The sequence below is a fragment of the Buceros rhinoceros genome, unplaced genomic scaffold (assembly GCF_000710305.1).
Source record: "Buceros rhinoceros silvestris isolate BGI_N320 unplaced genomic scaffold, ASM71030v1 scaffold5748, whole genome shotgun sequence".
Lineage (NCBI taxonomy): Eukaryota > Metazoa > Chordata > Aves > Bucerotiformes > Bucerotidae > Buceros > Buceros rhinoceros.
This window is the reverse complement of record NW_010427330.1, coordinates 20,477-42,725: the sequence shown is the minus strand read 5'-3', so window position 1 is coordinate 42,725 and position 22,249 is coordinate 20,477. Positions and strand designations below refer to the sequence as shown.

General features: G+C 38.6%; 1 protein-coding gene across 1 annotated transcript in view; it reads left to right on the top strand.

The window, feature by feature from the left end:
* Window positions 1-3,138: 3,138 nt before the first annotated feature.
* LOC104498463 (aminopeptidase O-like) overlaps window positions 3,139-22,249 on the top strand; it is a gene marked incomplete at its 3' end in the record, with an annotated part of 25,507 nt that continues 6,396 nt past the window's right edge. Inside the window, exons 1-6 of the mRNA XM_010141845.1 lie at window positions 3,139-3,164; window positions 4,275-4,464; window positions 6,970-7,076; window positions 11,394-11,496; window positions 11,615-11,722; window positions 20,899-20,942. Coding sequence (XP_010140147.1) covers window positions 3,139-3,164; window positions 4,275-4,464; window positions 6,970-7,076; window positions 11,394-11,496; window positions 11,615-11,722; window positions 20,899-20,942 — 578 coding nt within the window. The remainder of the gene's footprint in view (window positions 3,165-4,274; window positions 4,465-6,969; window positions 7,077-11,393; window positions 11,497-11,614; window positions 11,723-20,898; window positions 20,943-22,249) is intronic.

The window sequence follows — 22,249 nt, the reverse complement described above, 5'->3', positions numbered from 1 at the left end:
CCCTATTGCCTACCCTACTGTATTACTGCATGATTTATGGAGTAAAAGCTTAGTCATCTACTCTAGAATGACTTTGAGCTGTGACTTCTGTCTCTTGTTGGATTTCCCACTATGGTGGAGGAAGGGAACAATGCTGAGAGTATTCTAACTACCATCCTTGTCTCTACAACTGTGTCTGCATCTATATTTGAGTTTCTGAAACACTAGAAAACTGGGAGATTAAAAAGTTGTTTGTCTCTCTAGTTCTTCCAGTACTGGACTATAACATACACCAGAATGCTGGAGATTATAGAGTTAAGCAAGTGAATGTTGCATGTTGTTTTGTCTCCATTCCAATGGCACAAGTGTCCTCAAAGATAAGTTCAGCTAACATTCAAAATCAGGTGTGGATGCCTCAGACAATATGCTAATACTGTTCTTTGTATCACTGGAATAATGTAGGGTGATGAGAGATTGCACAAACTGTATGTATGTAAAGAGCTGTCTTTTAAGTGTCTAACTTTCTCAAGTTCCACTAATTTTGAATGTGTTTCTAGGAAAATATTTTTAGAGAGATTTCCCCTGCTCCCTTCTACATGTTTAAGAAGTTTCTAGAAGTACAGTAACTGTCTAACCCATTTTCTGTCCAACTGCTTTTTTCTAACAGGAAAAGATAAGCAATATGTGAAGAATTATCAAAACATGAAAAATAATTTTAAAAAATCATACCAGTTCCATCTGTAGGAGTGACTTTGGGTGCTACTTTTGACTCCAGAAGCATTTTTTTCCAGCTTATATGGTCTTGGCTCTGTTATTTCAATACATACGTAAGAAAATACATCTGCAAATCCCTGTGTGTTAAGAGGGCAAGTCTTCTACATCAAAAGGAATGGAACAAGTCTGTTAGAAATAAGCTCCGTGTTCCTGCCTTTAATCTGTATTATGTTCTTGCTCCTATGCTTGGCTAGAGTTTGTGCTATGTGTCTCATCTCTTTACGTGTGAGCCGCCGAAGACAGCACACTGCTGCATCCTGTGTCCAAAGCGGCACCTGCGTCTAAGTCCTAAGTCTGGAGAAAAAGCTTTGCAAAATTGCGTTCGAACATTTTGCCTCTCAACTGGACTTACTGGAAAGCTTTTGTTTGTTAATGAGACCAAGAACATCTGCATGGGTGGATTTCGATGATTGAACTTCAGGACCCTTCAGCCATTCACACCAAAAATTTCTTTCCCTTTGGGGCTCAGTTTTTCTTTCACATGCATTCATGCCATATAACAGTGTTGAGATTTCCCTGCAATTTAACTGGGAGAGGGAACTTCCTCCTTCTTTCAGTCAGATGATATGAAGATCTAAGCTATGAGGGTGTGATTCTGATCAGAATAATAACCTTTTGCTTTAAAAGTGTAACCAAGTGTGTACTTGTTGAAAACAAGTCTTTAACTTCTTTAACGGCCAGTGGGAACTTGTCCAGCTTCCTGGGAAGGACCGGTGGAGTTTTTAATTTTTTGTTAACTGGGAGAGGCTTCCCATCTTCCTTGCCACATCTAGCTAGCTTGTTCTGGCCTGCTTTAGAAATTTGGGGCAGACTTGAAAAGACATTTGTAAGCAGCATATATCCTGTCAGGTCTTGATGTAATTGCTGAGGTGAATCACCTTTGTCCGTTCTTAGTGCATGAGTCAAATTCTTTCCTTTTCAATTTCAATTAAAGCAATGGATATCAAGCCTTATAATTTGTCCTTGGTAAATTGAATGGATGGTAGGAGGGGCAAATTCATATTCTGGTAAAAAGACAATAAGAAAAGTTATTGACTATTGCAATTTAATCATCATTCTGATTATATTATTTTTCACATAGGCACTTTCTTGAAGTATTGTTTTAGTAACAACACTGGTAGGAACAATGTGCAGTTGAATAACCTGGCATATCCTAGATGATGTAAAAAGGTCTAGATTTGTTTGGTATCAGCAGGAGTGGAGCAGACTTTCTGGAGTTCAAACACGTATTGGAAATGGAGAATCTGTATTTTAAACTAATACTAAGAACCAAACCTCGCCCCAAATGGATGGGTGCAGGGCATGTTACAGAAACATGCTCAGTCTTTGATAAAGTTACTCTTACAATAAATGGGATCTTTGCACTGCTCTGTGGTGAATTCTGTTGTGATATGAGGCTCTGAATTGGTGATATAGCTGCTTGTTATGGGCAAACAAAATAAAATGAATCATTTAAGATGTTCTCAGGAAAGGAAGTTGCTGGCTGTACTCAGATTCTAAAATTAAATTCTACTGCAACACATAATCTTATTTTTGGCCTTGTAGGAAGTTATGTTCCTATTCTTTGGCCAAAATTTAACTCATATACATTTTTCTCACTGAAAATGATTTGTAATGCTTCTGTAGAGGAGAAGATTGTCGAAATGTGGCATTTCTATTAAGTGACTGGAAAAAGCAGGCAGTAAAGTCTTTACTTTTATTATTTACCTACAGTAGGCTCAAAATGCAAACTGTTCTGTGAGCCTGTTTAGCGGGCATGAAGTTAGTTTTGTTCTGCTTAACCAAGTGGCCAAAACATTGCCAGCAGTATGTCTGGAATGTTATTTACTTGGTCCCTTTCTGCATTTTTTCTTCATAGCACTGTACACATGCCACAGTTAGGGGTCATTTCTTACAACTGACCAAAGTAATACCCCTGAAGCTGTGGTTTTCTTCTCATCGGGGGCTTTACAATAAAAGGTTTATCACATTCTGCAGCTTCTGTGCTTGCACTTTTCCTTCCATCTCTCCCGCCTTCACTTCTCTTAATCAGAATTGCTTTTGGCAAAGATTGGAGAGCTGCTTTTTCCTCTTGCTTTGTTCTCTGTGACTAATTCCTCTATTGGTTCTTTACTTTTTTGACATTGTTTCTTACAATGCCAATGGATTGAAATGTATTAACTTGCTTTGCTGGATGACTTTTTTTTTTTTTAATAAAGAGACAGTTATTGAGTATATTTTTCTCTTTAAATGTGTATCATATTATATGGCTTCAGTTCCAGACATTCAATTGGTTGCAAGAAAACTGTGGGTGTTTTAACATTTCCAACGGAAGGGTAGGGCGGGTGGGGAAGCTCTTTGGAATGCTGATGAATAATATTTGACTCTTGGAAATGTCTTAAGGCCATGCGTTCTCCTCCCATGCTTGGAAGGTTAGACTCACTTTTAAAGGTCTGTGGTCTTGAAGGTATTACCATTGTGCTTTATTTCCTTCCTAACTGGCTGCAGTTAAGATAACAGTTGAAATGCAAATTATGGATGCCAAGGCTTAATGCAGGAATACTCTGCAGATGGTGGTCTTGGTTTCTGCCCTTGCTACTCCCATCCGTGGCACGGTACCCTGTTAATCCCTTGCATGTTAGTCAGAGGGCTTGAAACTGCTACTTTTCTTTCCTAGATGTACTTAATTTCAAAAATTGTGTAACTATTGAGACGTTAACGTCTGTAATGCCTATAGCATAGAGTAAATTGCCTTACAGCAGGACATGAGGTGGCAACTGCGGTAACTTGCAATTCAGTGTAAGTGTTTTCAATAGCAGAGCAGTAATTCATAACTTTTTTCCCTAATTTCCTCTTATAGGACGAGAGAACCAAAGCAGAGTAGGTAACAGATTGAGTTGTTCTTCCCTTTTGTTAATAGCAGATATTTAGTGAAGATCGAGTCTGCTTTGCACATCTGTGCTTGTGGTAAAAGATGTTCTCCTTCCTCTGCATTTGCAGAAATGATCAACTCTTTATCATCTGGCGGTATCTCTTCAGATGTTTTAAGTTTAGCAAGAACATATGCTTTACTGTACATGGCTTTTGTTGCTTTTGGGTAACAATTTGTTTTCTTTATAAAATGTTTCTGCTTAATTTATTTCCAGCTTTGATCATTTAACTGGTACATACTTGCTGCCTATATTCACACCTGCTCATCTTTTATTACCCTGCCTTATATATAAATGCTTCTATTGAAATAAATCAGTCTTGTAATTTGAAAAATATAAAACTTTGAAGTTACTTCTTACAGGTAACAGGTGTTTGAGAGTTGAATACAAAGCAACTGCTTGGCAGAATTTTTGTTTGACTCTCTGCCAACCAACAATAAAGTACAACCTAATTCCTAAAAATGCCTGAGCTATGAACTATCAGCCGTGACCTAGCATGCATACAGTAATAAGAGACCGACAAGACTAATAAAGCCTGTATACTATTATGGCCATGCAGTGCATGTTATAACAGGTCAGTAATGTATTTTGTCACTCATTCCTATTTTGTAGCCCACACATCATCTTCCTGTCACAGAGTGTACTACCAGGTGGGAGCCATCTCTGTGGAACACGTCTGTGCCATGAAATTGCTCATGCTTGGTTTGGACTGGCCATTGGTGCTCGTGATTGGACTGAAGAGTGGATAAGTGAAGGGTTTGCCACTTTTTTAGAAGATATCTTTTGGGCTAGGGCACAACAGGTAAGGTGATGTTACATTGCTGCTCAATTGAATTCAAATTGAAATAAAAATTATATACCCTTGCTGTGAATTAGATATAAATTAAACCTCCTGTGCTATGAAGATAATATTTTAAAATAATACTGGAATTTGAACGCTAACTTGGTTTAAAAACAAAAACAAATCCTTCCCGAACCACCTTTAAAGTGGTAGAGGTCAGTGCAAGAGAATGGAAATACGTTTGTCCATGATTACCTTCCCACAAATGTACTACTCAATTATTAAAATTTAGCTATCGAACAGTTGCTCTGTGTTCTTTCCGCTTGTATTGTGTTCCTGAAACTGGAACAATCAGCAGAGTGGTACTGAATATTGTAATATTCCAGGTACCAAATGAAAATCTTCTGGTTTTGTCCAGTGGATAGCCAAGAAAGGTACCCTCAAAGCAAAATGGAAGCTGATGAAAGAGGGCACCAGCACTTACGTTTTTTTCCTCTTACACTGCCCAACAAGAGCTACCCTCATGTCAGAGGATTAGAAATCGTATTCTGTCTTAAAGTGCAAAGCTCATAGGTTGCATGTCAGGTAATAAAGTAGTTTTCTAATCCAAATCTTATTTTTGTTGTACCTCTGTTACATCAAGCATGTTGTGTGTTAGTCATTTATTCCTGTGCTTGTGTCAGGTCCTGGTTCTACCTCTTAAGTCTGTGGAAGAGCAGGTGGGACTGGGAACTGACATCGTACAATCTTCCAAGCCTCATTTTATTAAGTATCAAGCATATTTATAGCACCGAATAAAATGGAATTCCTTGTCACTGTGTTTCTGGAACAAGAGAGGAAAGCTGTCCAAACACTTTGCTTTTCCCTTCTGGTCCTAAAACTCATTTCTGCCCTTAAAATGGGCATCACTCCTCTGCTGTGACCTGTTCCCATAAATTCTAAGCTTTTGTGAGTGTCATGGGTAAACGCTGGGCCAACCACTAAACAAAGGACAGATGCTTGCTATTAACCCCTCTCCCTTCCCAAAGGGGAAGAGAAAGGGAATGAGGGAGAGAGACTTATGGACTGGAAAAGAAAACTAAAACACTTTAATGAAAGTTAGAAGAATAATAAATAATCCCATATACATCATCAATACTGAACCCATCCCGCCTGATGGCAGTCACCTCATCATCACCTCTGATGCTGTGGGCACACACTGGGCAAGTCTCAGCCTGGACTGAGTGGCAGATGGGAACTGGATTCAGGAATGGTAGACTAGGGTCAAAGGCAGAAGGGTCCACCTTGGATGCCAGTCATTGGAGAAGAGAGCTTGACCCTTGTGACCCCTCAGCTTTACACCGAACATGACGTCTATGGGATGGAACCCCTTGTTGGTCAGTGCAGGGTCCCCTGTCCTGTCCGCTCCTCCCCGCAGGTGCAGCCTCTCACTCCCTGCACCCCACCGTGGGACACAGGATGGAGCAGTGACCTTGGTCTGCACAGCAGCGAGTGTCAGCCAGAGCCTTTCTGCACCCCAGCCCCTGGCAGTGACTGTGACCATCCAGCGTTATCACTGCTGGGAGCAGACACTGTCTGCAGAAATGTGCCGTTAACTTCAGACAGTGCTGTTAGATAGAAGAGACTGAGCTGAAACGTAAAATCAGTGAATAGAATTAGTGCTGTTCCAACTCCAACCAGGACAGTGAGTCACTTGAAAGTATTTTCATTTTAGTACACACCCTTCCATGTAGCTAAATGGAAAGGAGTAAGCAACAAAACAGGGTGTTCCCTTCTTAATTTGTAAGGTCACGAAACTACTTCTTTTTTCTTTTTAGAATTATCGAGTAGCTTTGGTGCTGTGCAATTGTACCGTTGTAGTGTATTCCAAATCATATTCCATAGTGCCAATCGTTTCAGTTGTGTCTGAAATACTCTAGGATAATATTAACTGCTTTTGCTTTCTCCCATTTCCCATCCTATAACAGAGAATCATAAATTAGTGGTAATTTATAAGTTGACAACCTGGCAACTTTATTTCATAAGGATGCATCTCTATTAACATTACGTAAATGGGAGAAAATACAACAGGGAGCTTTCATGAGTGTGGCCAAAATAGTAGGAAAGAGCAGTGGAGTCAAAACACAAAGCAGCTCTTTGCTTTCAAGCTGGGAAGAGTAAAGACGAAACTGCTACGCCAGGTACCTGTACTGTGCTTTCAGCTCGCTTACTGCCAGTCACTAAAAGGAAAACACTATGCCCATCTCTCTCCTCAGGCACAACTATTTAACCGACTATTGATTTGGTGCGCACAGTGAGGCTTCTGTTTCCCTTAGTGCTAGTATTAACTGTCATAGCAGCAACTGTTATTTTTGGTGGAGTTTTCTTGATTGGTTGGTCTGTTAGTTTTTTTAATCATGGATATTGGTACTGTTTCCTGCGTCTTCTGCAGGTTAAAGGGAAACAAAGCAAGTTTCTCGTTCTGAAATTATTATTGCCTGTGGGGAAACAGCAATCAGTTTTCTATGTTTTTTGTATACTAAGCAGCTGTCACATGATGAAGTAAAAGGGCAGGAGGAATTGAAAGCTTTACTTCGCTGGCGCCGACTCAGAGACGAGGTGCAGAACTCTGAAGAAGAGCTGCAAGTTTTAAGGTAACAATATGACAGTGTAATCTCTTTCGCATGTTCTCCCTCTCCTGTTATCCACTGTTTTCTGCCTTCAAAGGATATACATCCAAATAATCTCATTAAATCTGCTGCATTTCCTTATTTCCTTCTGAAGAAAAAGAAAAGTCAAATTAAATTGACTAGGTTATTCATCTTCTGTATAAAACAATTGCTTGTTTCTTTGTTATAGAAAGCTTTGAAAACCATGAGATTTAGATTGATATAAAATGTCTCTAAGGACCTTAAAAGACCCTCTATTCAGGGGAAAAAAAAGGCCATTTCCTAAACAAAGTTCACTGTCTGAAGCCGTAACATACTCATTCTCTGTGGCTGAAGACAAGTACCTACAGGAGTATGCTATCTAACTGCCAAGCTGAATGAAGCTTTAAAAAACAAAGGAAAAATCCTAATGAACTGTATAAATCTACTTTCTCTTTAGAAATGACTAATAATGATATTTAAACAAGATTTTCATTTTAAGTACCAGATGCTGAGCTCAAAGCTTCTTACATAGCTAAAGACATTGGATCAAAAGAAGATTCTTGCTTTACTAATGATTAATAATCTCAGCTGATCTGATTGGTATCTTGCGAATTTGGCATAGCCTTTTGAGCGGCTGCCTAACATCTCCATGGCTTGTCTCCCTGCAGTCTTTGACCAAGAAAAACAATTTTACTAATCCTAGCTCCAATTAGCCCTGCACTGATCAAATCACAGAAGTACAGGGAGAGATTTCAAGAGATTATGTAGACCGTTCTCCTACCCTGAAACACAGGCAGTATACACAGTCCGTTTTAAGCTGGTTTTACTAACATGTTTTTAGAAACATCTAATGAAAAAGTTCCATGCTACGTTGCTAAGCTGTTTTAGTGTTAACAGTTAAAAATTGCTTCCTGATGCACAGCTGAAACACCATTTATTTCACACAGTGTAGATTTCTTTTCTTTCACCAAGTGGAAGTGAAGAAGAAATTGATCCCTGTCTCCTGTATAATCAACTTACAAATGCTTGTGGAAGACTGTTGCCATTTCAATGATTTTGAGGTCTTCCCTTCGTTCTGTGCTTTCCCAATAGGACCTTTTGTACTTGGGCACTAGGGACTGTTCACCAACATAGAAATTCCTCTCTATGGCCTCATGTCATCTGAAAACATGTCCCCAACTGCACAGTAGTCTGTTTTCCTTTACGTTTATTGATGAATTTCACATCCTATGTGTAAGCAGAGTTAGTGAAGTTACACATTTTTGAGTGAGAAATTTGATGATTGGAGTAAATACAAAAGCAGGCTTTATCACTAGCTGTCATAGAGCTTCTGCCAACACAACTACTGATTGGCAGACAGTGGGGGTTTTGTTTGTTTGTTTTAAAATAAATTATTTTTAGGAACACTGGTTCCTGTGATATGAGGCTTATCTGAATGTTTCTTTTCTATTTTCAGCATTATGGAGTTACATTTGTTGTCTTTTGTATGAATTATATAGCTGTTACTTTATTAAAATGCCTATGTGGTGTAAATTTTTAAAATAATTTTTCTAAGGGCCAAAATATCTTTTGAGTTTGAAACTCAGGATTGATTTATCTTGAAATTGGAAGTTAAGCTTTCTGTTGACTTCCACAGTTAGTAGATGTGAAGTCTCTGTGGTAAGCATGCTGCATAACTTTCGTGTAGTGGTATTCTCAGTGGTCATACAAGAGAATGATAAATGGTTTTTCATTTGAAAAATAGGCCTCTAATATACACTTCAGGAGAGGAACATGATGCCATTTCGGGATTTTGACAATCTCTTCCTCTCTGATGTCTCTAGTTTCTTCTGGCTGCATTTAAGGACTTTCCAATGATTTCACTCAGATATAAATATTCTCTACTATTTTTGTGGCATGAACCTGAATAAGTTCTCTCTTTTTGTATTTACTGTTTTTTTTTTTTCCTTCTTCCTTCTGAAATTATGTCATGTGCTTTCCAGAGTTGGTATAGATAAGAGAGAAAATTTCCGTCTTGGCATTGCTCTTGGTTCTGTGAAGTGCTGGCTCAAGCTTGTGTTTTTATACATGGATATTGAAAGTAAATGATAACTGTCTGATACTTCTTGCCAGTTATGTCAGAAAGAAAAATATCAGATATCATGCACTTCCCAAGCATAACCTTATTCTTCAATCACTTTTTTGTTGCCTGCTGAATGATCATACAATTCTCTGTGCTTTCTCCAGACAGCAGGAAAACCTGCCCAAAATTTGTCAGTTGATCCTATTGTTTTGATCGAGGAAGTAAATACCTGTTCAGACTAGGTGAAAGCCACTCAGCAAACTGATTATCAGCATGATGTTTCTTCTTATTATGGATATTATGTTACAGTGGCATCTCATAAGCTACCTGTGAAAAAAGAAGTCAGATGTGAAAGAAGTAGGCAAATGTCTTTTCAGCAGGCAGCAGCTCTGAAAGGCATCACAAGCAAATCTTAGTATTGAAGAAAGTTTGTGACACTGTGGTGCTCATACAGAATAGGACTTCACACAGAATCCCGTGTGTTTCTAACACAGTCTGAAGCAAACCTACAGGGATAAAAGCCCCTGTGAAATATGTCCTGGACTCTTTCTGCCGGCAAGCATCAACACCAGCACTCTCTCCAGTCTCTCATGTTACGAAAACTAAGAAGCCTAGAGAAGTCCATTTGATTCTGTGGTATAAATCTGGTGTTTATATGTGTTACAGTGTTATGTCGTGGCCCTTATGACTGAGCTTCAGCTAGTGATTCTTCATTAAGACAAACTAGGGTCGATACCCAGCTCTGAATTTGTCTCCTGAGTTCCACTTGAGTCAAGTCCATTTCCCTCCTGAAGCAATGTTCTCTGACTGCTCTGTAGGTGTTTAAAGAGTTTTATATTGTCACAGTGATAGGAAACGTGCCTTTCGGATGGTCTCTCATAGTCCCTGCATAGGTTTTCATGACTGCTTAGCACATCGCATCATTTAATTACCAAGGACTTCCTGGTGAATTGTACTTTCACTTTGTACAGTGTACTTCTCTGCCAGCAAACAAAAAGCAGCATCTTTTGCTTCCTTCAGAAATTTGTCATTATCTAAAATGTGCCAGGTAACAGCCTGAATATTTTAAATCAGCTTACCTTTAGCATTATGCCTAGCTTCATCAACTAGGTTAGATGCCAAATTTTGTAGGTCAGTGTAAGAAAATTTTAGTCCCGGTAACTTCAATGTGTTGCAAATACACTAAGCAGTGCACATGAAAATAGTGTGCTGAAGTGCTAGCAGCAGAGAATAGGGTAACTTCCTGAGTATTTACACTCTTTTGCAGACTTTATTTGGTATATATAGGTCCTTTGCCGAAGGAAATTCATCACTACCATCATCCAGATGGGATTCTGCTTTCTAGTCACCCACTAGGATCTACACAGAGACAATTTTGCAGGAGGGAGCAAGGAAGTATTGTTGCCTGATTTAGAATAATTGTGATTATGGGAGGAATTTCAGTTTAGTGTGGATCCTGTAGCCTGGTCTCAAACTCCATTTTTCAAAGTCTATAGACTGGGCTACTTATGAGACAAATGAAGCAGTTTGGGCTTTTTATATATGCAGAAAACAATTAAAAGTTGTGTATGGAGTTCCAGCAGGCCTTCCTTCCAGGAAACCGGTCAAGAATGGAAATAGGTGGACTTCTGCTCTCCTACAGTAGGTCTACAATTATCACATTATCTTGAAGAACTGGAGTTACCATAGGATAGAAATCAGTTATTGATCTTCTCCTTTCAATGTTGAAGAAAGATCTTCCTTGAAAGAAGATACGAAAAGACTGTGTTAGGAACAGTGTTAATTTGGATCTGCATTTTTTTCCTTCTATTTTAATTTCAAACAGTTATATTTTATCAAGATTACTGTGTGAAGTGAATTTAATGTGAACAGGACCTAAAAAAACAGCTTAGCACTCCCTTGCCCCTTCCCCTTTCCCTTCTCTCTTTCTGTTCTCTGTGTTCATAATGTGTCTGCTCTGTAGAATGGTGCAATGCAATGTCATACTGGCAATGAAGAGTACACCAGCTTAGCAATGGATTTCATTGGTACTCCAGCTGTCTGGTCAGCTGCATATCAAATCGCATTAAAAGTATGAAATTCAGGGGTTTTTTTCTAAGCCGAGTTATTTGCTTAGGGTAAAGAAAAAGATTGAACTAGTTACAGGTGTCTAAAGTTACTATACCATTCATGATGCTTTTCAACTGTGAGAAAGTGTAATGTATGAGTTATTTCTTTACTTGCTTATCCAAGACTTAATTTGTGTTTTACCATTTTAGGCCCAAAAAGGAGAGCACAGGAGAACTGAGTGAGTCTGGAGCTTCTGTTGTCAAATATGGTCTTAAAGCAGAAAAAATCTTCATGCAGGTTCACTATTTGAAGGTGAGTGTTGTCAGATGATTTTTATTGGAATTGCTTTACTAATATGAGGAAGACTTATTTCTTCTAGACAACAGCAAATTCATAGCATGCTATTTATTTCTGGCTTAATTTCTTGCAGGGTTATTTCCTTCTGCGGTCTTTGGCAAGGACAATAGGAGAGGCTTCATACCTTGCATCTTTACGAAAATTTGTCCATAAGTTCCATGGGCAGCTTGTCCTTTCTCAGGTACTGTGCTTGGGGTTGTTTCTCAGTTTCTGAAAAATCAAATAACCTAACTGTTTGGTTTGACTGTCTAGATCACCACTTCAGGTTGTGGTGAAAAGAGAGGGGTAATTGTAACTCGGCAATTTTGGTGAAATTCTTATGAGCTAGAGGGCCAAACATTTTTTTCAGGATGATACATAAATCAGATGCCCTGCTAGTATCTGTACCCAATGGGTGATGTTATTTTTCTTTTAAACTTGATGCTTTGAAAGGTCAGTGTTCATAGGTGCTGATGTTCTTAAAGATAGGGTCATTTACCATACTGGAACTGTCTCCTGTAGTCTTTTAGCTCATGGGTTTTGATTGTGAGCAGTCAGGCTTTCCCCTGATACCTCTCTCTTTCTGGTAGAGAAGAAACTCAGAGTAGGAGTATAGCTGAAAGCTTCTATCAGTCACAGCAGTGCATCCATGTCGTGTCCCTGTCTTTATTCCTTCCTCTCGGCACGATGCTTCATTCAGTGCTTCTAACTTCACAGTCCTATGAGGACAGTGTCTTTCTCACTAAGCCAGAGAGTGATATCCCCATCACTCTGGGACGTTGCACCCACCTGTATTACGGTAGTCCTGTCACAGCCTCTGTATAGGTTTCCTCCTCATAGTCCATACTCCCATGCTTTCTAAAGCGTTCTGTTACTGAAGTATTAATCTACAAGGGATGTTTACAATGTGCTGCCTCTTCCTTTCAGCACCCTTTCTCTGACAGTGATACCATGCAGTGGCAGCCCGCTCTGTAGAGCAGATGTTCTCACAGAACAGTATTTCTTCCTGGATTGGTGAAAAAAATAATGTTGTAAAAAAAATAATGTGAATTGCAAATCAGAATCTGCCCTCCCCAAGTCCAACTGCATAGCTTAATCACTTCAACTACAGACTTAGTTCGTTCTCTTCCTGGCATAAATGGTGTATAATTATTCCATGTAAAGAAGAACAACTTCAAAATAAAAGATTGAGCAAGAAGTCACAACACAGTATAGAGTACCTGTAACCACTGGCTGTAGCATTGAAAGGGGGACTGTCTTGTCCTCCAGTGTTTTGTTTCTGAAATCAATTTATTTGCTGAAGTCTGTCTTTTCTAGAGTCACCATTGAAAACTCTGAGGGGATTCGTAGTGGTGATAAATGTCTCCTTGCAACGCAGAGTAAGGGCCTCTGATTCTGAGGGAATGGCATCTAACAGTTTCCCGTTTCTTCCAGCCATGGTGGTTATTTGCTGGTGTGCTTGTTGTTTTGAATCTCACTCTTATGGAGGGAGACGTAGGCCCATTATCTTACAAACAGCTCACAGACCTGAAGATTCTTTCATACGTGAAGTCAACCAGAAGCTGGGCATAGTAGCTCTCCTGCAGCCGCTCTGGCCCGTGGAGGAACATTTGGGGTGTTAAGGTAGTTAATTTTTCCACTGCTGCAGCTGCTTCCTGTCCCACGTAACTGAGAACCTGAGCAGTTATGTTTGGCATAGTGTGGAAAATGCCAGTAACTATATGAGCCTTGTCTACATTCTGGTGTCCAAAATCATAAATATGACGCTTTGCGATTACACAGCTGGAAACTTTTTCAAAATTGCAGAAATCATGAAACCACTAAACCCAAGAAGCAGCCCAGTGTTTTAATCTGGTGGTAAGAAGGGCGTTCACGTTTTGGCGAGAAGAAGTTAGCTTGTTGCTCCTGGTTGATGTGAGGTGAGTTATGTGACTAGACTGTTTAAACACTGCAAAATGTCTTATCACATTATACTGTTAGTCATGATAGCTAGATTGCATTGCAGTTGAACTACCCATCAGCTAGAGACTTCTCCCTTTGTCCAGCACGCTGCTATGAAATGTCAGTTTGCAACTTACCTAACTCCAACCTCAAGCTGTGAAATACTACATACTGTTTCTGCACCCAGAAACCACCATTTTGGTTATTGGTGTTAAAAAAAAAGAAAAAAATCATTCAATGTTTATAATTTTTAAAGCACGAGTAAGTGATGCTTTATTTTAGGTTTCTTGGGCTACTTTTTATTTTAATATATGCCGTATATCCCTAGCTATGTGTTCAATGTAGGTGAAAAAAAGATACTTCATTTGAAATACTTGATTTGGTGAAGAAAGAGCTGTATAGTATATAACTTCTGTTGTGTGGGTTTTGTTCTTTTGCCCTGTTTCACAGTAGCCTAAATCCATCTCTCACTGAAGTTGCTGGGAAGAGAATTTTAACATCATCCTGTTGTTTGGTCACTATGTTAAAAACGCCAAGGGAATAGGGCTGTATCCAAATGCAAACGCATTTACTTTCTTTGTAAGAAAACTTAAAGATTGTGTTTATGTCAGCATCTGGAACAGGTAGGTAATGAATCACAGCAGGACCTGCAAATGCAGGAACAACAAAGTCAAATTAGTACAAAGTTTATTATTCAGGTTCCTTCTTCAACAAACATGCTGCCAGTGTTTAAATTAATACAAGATTTAAAATAAATAGAGGTGCAAACGGTAGGTTTAAATATCATAGTGTTGTACCTTCGCCTTGTCCAAAATAATTGTAAAAGTTCCCACCTTCAGGAATTGTGGGGATGAGGGAAAGTAAAACCAGTGAAGATAATTGCCTGTGTTCTAAATACTAGTCTTGTTTTCAGTGGTGGTTGTAGTATTTTTCCTAGATGGGAGCTGCAGGTGCAAGGAAATGACTTAAGATGTGAAACATTAATCAGTTTGCCTTTTTCCTTCATTTTGCTTGTGTGCTCAGTATGTTTTTAATAGTAGGTTTTGTTTATTTTAGTTAGGCTAGCAACAGCCGAGTAAAGCAAGTCTGGAATCTTTGAGAAGGATTTAAAAAAATCTTCCATTTTTCTTTCTGTGAGAGAATTCACATACTAAGTGCGTTGAATGAACTTTTAAAATGATGAATGGAGTGTTAGTGACCATAAATAACTAGAAAGAGTACAAGCTGCTGATGTTCCTCACACAGTTAAAGCTGTTGTTCAGTTTGATACTGAAATAAGACCTTGGGAATTGAATTGTTTGCAGACTTTAATTTTTATGTAGTTCTCTCTGCTGTAATAATAACCTAAGGTCTGTAGCATTCATCCATCTGACAGAGTTATAATTTGCTATGGTAAAATGACAGTCAAGGAGGCAGCACCTCAAAAAAATGTGATTTATTTACCTTATTCTTCAAAATTTTAAAGACGGATGTATGGACCCGAGCCCACTGCGTGTGTACCTATACCAACGTGTTCCTGCACACCGATTTTCATGGGCGCATACCATTATCGTCATTTTATAATACCGGTATCTGCAGACGCAAACGGCCGTTCAACTACCAATCAGCTTGTAGAACTCTTGTAACTAGAATTCTAAGTCTAAGCAAGTGGCGCACGTGCCTTTTGGTAAGATAAAGAATCTGTTATTTGGATGAAAGTTTAACTAAAGATTTGTCTGGGCAGTTTGGCCCCGCCTGTTCCATGCTTACTGCCCTGTAAGCTTGAGCAAACAACTGTTGACGTGTCCACGGTGTGGACTCTGGCACTGTCCTATCCACAGCAGCCTCTAGGGTAGATGTCCTTGCTTTCTACGCTGTCCTGTGCTTTGAAAACAGAAATAGATTGGTCAGTTTTGCTCAGATTCAGTTAGTTTCCTGCTCCAGCTCTTGCGTAAATGAACATATTGCTGCTTTTTTGTTAACTGTGCGCCATGCAGCCTTCTTTCACTTTACTTACGTGTAGGTGTGTGAGACAACCTTTAATGGCTACCTGATCACAGTCCTTTTTTTTTCCCAAAGACCTTTCATTCATTTATGTTTAATGTGTTGCACTCACATGAAGCAGCTGCTTGCTGTTTTCTTCTTTGTTCATTGTTCGTAGCCACTTTATTTACCATGCAGTATGCTTTTCTAACTGTTCAGCTTTTTAATAATAAAAAAGACTGCTTCACTAGCTCAGACATTTTAACCTGAGCTTAACTCAGTGTAAAATGTGTTGATCAGTTAATTACATTGCACATTTTGACAGCCCACTGCGTATATAGAAATCTGACTAGCTTTAGGCTATATCCATTTCAGTACACGTATCTTGAAAGAAGGAAGGTATGAAATGCTGTGATTGAAGTATAAGCAAGACTAAGTTAGTAAAAGTCATTAACGTGGTATAAAGCAAATTTTTTTTTGGTCATAAAACTTCCTTTTTCCTTTTTCTGATATACTTTTTTCATAATTATACAAGATAAACTGTGTATTTTAAAGGACAGAAAGATCAGAATGAAGCAGGGCTAGAAATGGAACTGAAGAAGGAAACAGAGCACAAGTGAAGCTAAGAGGAGTCCAGATGTTTTAAAATCATGTATAATACAGCTGAGTGATTAAAAAGTCAGTTAGTGTGTCACACATTTAATGTTCAACGGTATAGTTGTATTAAAAATATATCTTTCAGTATAATTTATCTCAAGTATAAAGATCTTAAAAGAATCAGTAAGTGTTATACATGTAATTGTCTCCATAAGGAAACTAAAAAAGTCTTGGACTTTTCTGATAGAGTGCACAAATCCTTCTCATAGCTGCTGAACTTACTGAGTCTTGAGCCTTAGTCTTCAGCTGTGGAGTATCTTTTTGCACTTCCACTTGTATTACAATAGTCTCTCGCTTCTCCGCTGACCTCGTTTTTTGCACTTGCTTAGCTTCCATTTAGCATCAAGCTTAATATTACGTGGTAGCTTGTTACGCAATATCATTTGATAGGAAAAAAGATACACTCTTTAAATCTGACTAGAGCAATCTGACAAGGGACCGCTCTCAAAGCATGTGGGTTTTATTAGTGCTGAATCACAGCTCCAGCTTTCGTTTGATTTAGTGAGATGTATTTTGAGTAATCAGAGTCAAATGCGTCTTAAGTGATTTTCTGCTGGGTAGTCTTGAAGAGAAGTCCAAGGAAGGACTGAGGGCTCTGTGTAGCCATTGGTATGTAACAGATCTAGTTCCTTATTTTTTTCTTTTTATGTGTGTTCTTCCATGTTTTTACATGTAGAATAGAAGGAATCTGCGTTTAATCCAAATTTTTAGGTGGTGGAATATTTAGTATTTTTAGTGGACAGTGAGAATTTGCTTAACTTCTGAAGAAATTAAAAACTTTCAAGTGGCTCTGGTGTCAAAGCTTTAGGAGGAGGTGTGTTCAAGCTGCATGCCATCACTTCCCTGCCTGAGGTCCAATTTGAACCTTCCAGTCAATAAGGTAAGGAGGCCTGCCAATGCTTTGTTCAGTGGGAATCGACATACTTTTCCAACTTATCTGGTCCCTGAATTGACCAGAAGTATTTTGACATGTGTGAAGATGTTTTTTGTGAAAGACTTGGAGCTCTGGCAGAAACCCTTTTGGAAATACAGCTGGGGTGATTTTTTACTTGCTTCCCTACAGTTATTCTCACTGTACCTAAGAGGACAAATTCAGCCTTGTTAGTATGGACAGTTTACTGTCCATTGGTTAGTGTGCAAGCACTGGACTGTGAATTCGGGCAGCTCAGGCAGGGATAGCTTCTGCTGCTGTGCCACACAGGGAAAATGACCTGGTCGAAGAAATGTCAGGGGTGCTGATATCACCTTAAACATCCACAAGAACATTTATTAGAATCTTTTTCAGATCCTCTTCTGTGCTATGTTTTCTTTCTTGCCACAATAGTTGGTCATTTGTCTTCAGGGAATTGCTAGTGATCTAAATGTAGTTCATTGGCACAGGATAAAAGGGCAATAAATTCTGCTTTTGCCTGGAGCTAGTCAGTGACTCCGTCACCTGCGTCTTAAACTGTTAAGTTGTCTGGCTAATGGTTGTACCTGTAAATAGAATATATAGTTGGAGAATCTCGCTTAGTCTTGGTAGGAAGTTTTTGTCTTTGGAGGGGCTTTGTGGGTTTTTTACCAAAACCCCAAAAGAAGGAGTTCAACATGTTACTGATTTTGTTAAATAAAAGCCAGGAAGATGAACGGGGAGGTGCTCATTGTTTACTTTTCCACCCAAAAGGGACAAAGTATCTTTTAGCATTTAGTTATGTCATTTACAAACTGCATAACTGATAGGAATAGTTTAAGTGGGTAATTTCTGTAAGTAGCTGGATGTAAGTGTATGTGGAGTTTATTTGTTGTCAAGTGACTATCCTTTTAGATGTATCACTTTTAGTCATGAAATCTCCATTGCTCTTATGCACTCCATTTATATCTCAGTTAGAGAATTTAACTATAAGTATTGTTGGTATTTGAGTACTTGAAATATTTGAGTACTTGAGATTTGAGTTTTCATAATGAGGATAAAATTTATCTTTTAATACTCAGTGTTCTTTATTTAATATCAACATGTGTGATCAGAGAGAGGTACTTGTGTGGTGCCCCAAAACAGTTCCAGTGTAGAAACATGCAGGTCATTGCTCAAGACAAGAACTGGAATATTAATATAGCATCTTTAGTCATGAAATAAAAGATCCTCTACACCCAGATCTGACTAGCTGCTGGCTTAAGTAGCCTTCATTCCTAGGGTTCTCAAAATTACTTCTTTCAACCTACTTCTCAGTCATCAGGTCCCCATTCTTCTTTGACTTTGACTCAGACATGCGACATGCATTAACAATGCAGAGAAAGCTCTGTGATCTCAATTCACAGTCTGTATCTAGATTCGATCGGCTCAGCAGCCCAAAGGTGTGATTAAAATTGTTGGCTTCAGTCTGGACCTCGGTAAGAACAGACAAGGGTGTTTAGCGAATTTAACTATGAGGATCTAGCAAATCCTTAGCAGACATGTGTGAACTCAGTTTCAAAGACTTTTTCAGTTTAGCCAAATGTCCATAAAATACCACAAACTGCAGAATAAAAGTTTCTTTATATAGGGAAAAGTTGTTTTCTAGCATCTGAGTTTCCAGCCATGGAGAACAACAGGAGTATGCAAGAGTATGTAGGAAAGTGAGATTATTTAATCATATGAATATGGGCCAGTCTGTTAATAATGTAGCATTGTAGTGGCATGTGATTTCTAACTCGTATTATCTTTCTGGCTTCATTGAATTACTTGCAATAAAGACAAAACCCAAACTATAATTTCTTTTATTATTTGACTCCATATTTGTTTATATTACTTGTCAACGGCAAGTCCTTGCTTGAAAGTGTAAAGTCACTAGAACTTCTTAAAATCAAAGCTTAAAAACCCCCTCCATTATTCCCTAACTTTTCTCATGGACAGCTCTGAACCCTTGCATTTGGAGGGGAAGAAAAAAAATAGCCTGAGGAAAAAAATGTAATTCGAGATGGTTAAAAGTTTGGCAAAATTATAAGCAACTGAAAAGTCAGACCTATAATGGGATGTGTTATGTAGACGTGATAATAGGCAAATGTTAAAAGCCATGCAAATACGAGGAAAGTGGTAATTTGTTTTCCTACTGTGTTTTGGAGCATCAAAATAGAAGCAGTTAAAATAAGATGGAATAGATTAATCCTTATTTTAAGAAAGTGTATAGGATGATGGTTACTCCTTATTCTTAATAGATGTTTGGAAAAATGAAGACAGCTTTAATCACAAAGGTGTTTAATTTCATAGTATGGTATATAGAATATAAAAACACCAGAGGTATTTTCGAGTGTACTGTGAGATTGTTTTTAAGAAGTTGATGCAATCCAGTCAGGGAATCGGGCTGCATTAATGTACACAGAGACAGTGCAAGTCGTGTCAAGTGTGACCACTTTGGTATTACTTTTCACACACTTTTGAAACAACTCTGATGATGATCTTTTAATATTCTTTATTTCCACGTAAGCTTATTCTGTATCTCCAGCAAAGCTTCCACAAACGGAAGAAGACAGTAGAACTTAGAGAAAAATGCTACAGGACTGCTAGTAGTCGTATGAAATAAGGGGATTTCACACTTTATTATAATCATGTCAGCAATATACTGTAGTTAGGACAGAACGACTCCTGGCACAGTTAATGATGGCATCTTGTCGCAGCAACGCTGAGCCTGGCACTGTCTAATTTACCTTTTGCCATAAACAAATTTTGTAGCCACTGCAGCATAGCCGGAATAGCACTTGTACTCTAAAGTAGGAAGGCTTAACTGTGTTACCAGTAGTTTCAACTGTGGAACTGCTCTTTCCTTGATTCCCTGACAATGCCATGCACAGACAGAGAGACAGCGTCTTTGCTGAATGCTATGACAAGGTCCCTAAATAGAAGTTTTCTGCCTTGTTGGAAACATTCTTCAAGACTTTAGAGAGCAAGTACTTGCAATCAGAAGTCAGCCTGCATTTGAATATCGCAGTGAGGAACATCATTAGCCTATGAAACTTGTCTCCACAAAGATTATTATTAGTATTGCTTTATGAAATGGAATATAAATGAATAATTTATATTAATAAATCCTCTTACGAGATTGTTCAGAGGAGTGCATTCTGTCAAAGTGACAGTCATTAAAATTAGGTCTTGTATAGCATGGGGTGCCAGAGAACCTTTGAGTGATGTTAGGTGTAACTTTCTAAAGAGGGCTTATCAGACTGTTAAAAGTGAGGATGACAGTAGTACTGTTCCATTGGCATTTCGCCTTCTTCGTAAATCTATGAAAGAAATTCTAGCTGCCTTTTCTTTGAAGAATTTGGTCCTTAGTTGGTGTGGTTGGCAGCAACATTGTGAATTTTGTCACAGAATGAGGAGTGGAGGTGATCTTCCAATCAGATACATGTATTAAGGAAAAAAAAAGCCATATGTTGTTATATAATTAAAGACAGTGTGATATCTCATAAGCATGGTGGAGAGAGCATAAACACCCTTAATTCTGGTGTTTCTTAGCCTTTGAGTATGTGGATCTGTCAGCCTTTAACAGTTTTAAATATAGTTTGTGACTTGTATTACAGATTAAGTAAAAATGGTAATGATGTGGGATTGTGTTAAAATAGCATGCTCTTTAAGCCCGTTTTCTTTCAATATTGACACTTTTTGCTTGAGTGGGTTAGAATTCTGACAAATATAACCTATGTCATATAAATAACTGAGCAGTATATCACCATAGTGAATATACAAACATCTTTCTTACCATTCTGTTATCTGCAGTCTTTAAAACTCCATTGCTCACCAGCACTGCAGAGACAGAGTTACAGAGTCCTCATAAACATACTAACCGTGGCACTTTGTTCATTTTCCAGGATTTTCTTTGCATGCTGTTGGAAGACATCCCTGAACAAAAACAGTAAGTCAGAATGAAGGCTAGAAAAGTGAAACAGGAAAGTAGAAATCAGACTAAAATCAGCTGTGCTAGCCAGAAAGAGTAGGATTTCATTTGGTATTGTTCTACTTGTTTTTTTCAAGTGTGTATATCTTTCTCTGAAAATTCTCTTACATATATACACAAAAAATATGAGACTCGCCGTGTTATTGCTATCCCATGCTCCCCCCAGGCAGGCCTTTGGCTTGCATGTGAGGGCAGCAGTGAGGTCCTGTGTCCACTATGCAATCATAAGTGCCAGGCACAGCTGCCTGCTCAAATTAATCTGTGATGCTCCTGCCAGATGCTTTTTGGCTCATGGCACCCCTGCAGCTAGGAGGCCAGAGCTTTGCCGTGGATCTGGGAAACCAGAGAGGATGAATTTTTCTCAGGCAGTAGTCTGGTGCCATCCCATCCCTGTCATATAGCGTGCCAAGTGGGGAAGGATGGAACACGCTAATAGAAATCCAGCGTTAATTGCCTGACATGTCCGTCAAAATCCTCCTGCATCTGACTGTGACTGGCTGAAATGATACAGCTAGTCTGTAGCACAGCTTTGAATCCACCCCTGCTTCTCCAGTGGTTTGTTCTGTCCTACTGCAGACTGTACTACTAATACAGGCTCTTCTGTAGTGGAGCTTTACGTATTATAGTTTTTAAAAATTATGTTATCACTTGAAAATGCAGTTTTGGGGAGCAGAATTCCAAAAGTCTTCATAATCTGGGTGAGTAGTTTAGGAAAAAACCGAGGAAGATATTAATAAAATTAAAATGTTTTTTTAGTGGCCTTTTTCTGTTCTTAGGAGGTGCTGAACAGAAAGCTAGTTATCATTGAGATAATTTGTTTTACAGCATCGTGAGTTTGGGTGGTATTACATTTTCCAATGATGTACCGTAGGATGGTATTTTGTTTGTATCATTAGGTATAGGTTTCCAGCCCAAAAATAATCACATGGAATATATGGGAAAGCAGATTATTGAATGGCATGATTATACATTGATTTGTTAATAAAATCTCTGTTTTCCTTCCTTTTTCCACTTGTGTTTCTCTGAAGGCCAAACCCAGTGCAAAATGTTATTTGAATAAGCATCTGATTTTACACCTATAAACACGCCAAAATATGTAAACTTTCAGTGAGACTAATGCAAAAGAAGTATGTCGCCATTTGCATTGCACTCCAGAATGTATGAGCAAAATTTCAGATCTGTGGTAATTCATTTTACAATCAGACTTACGGTATATCTGCATCTACCTACGGCCAAATTTACCCTGGGTACAGATATCAACAGGA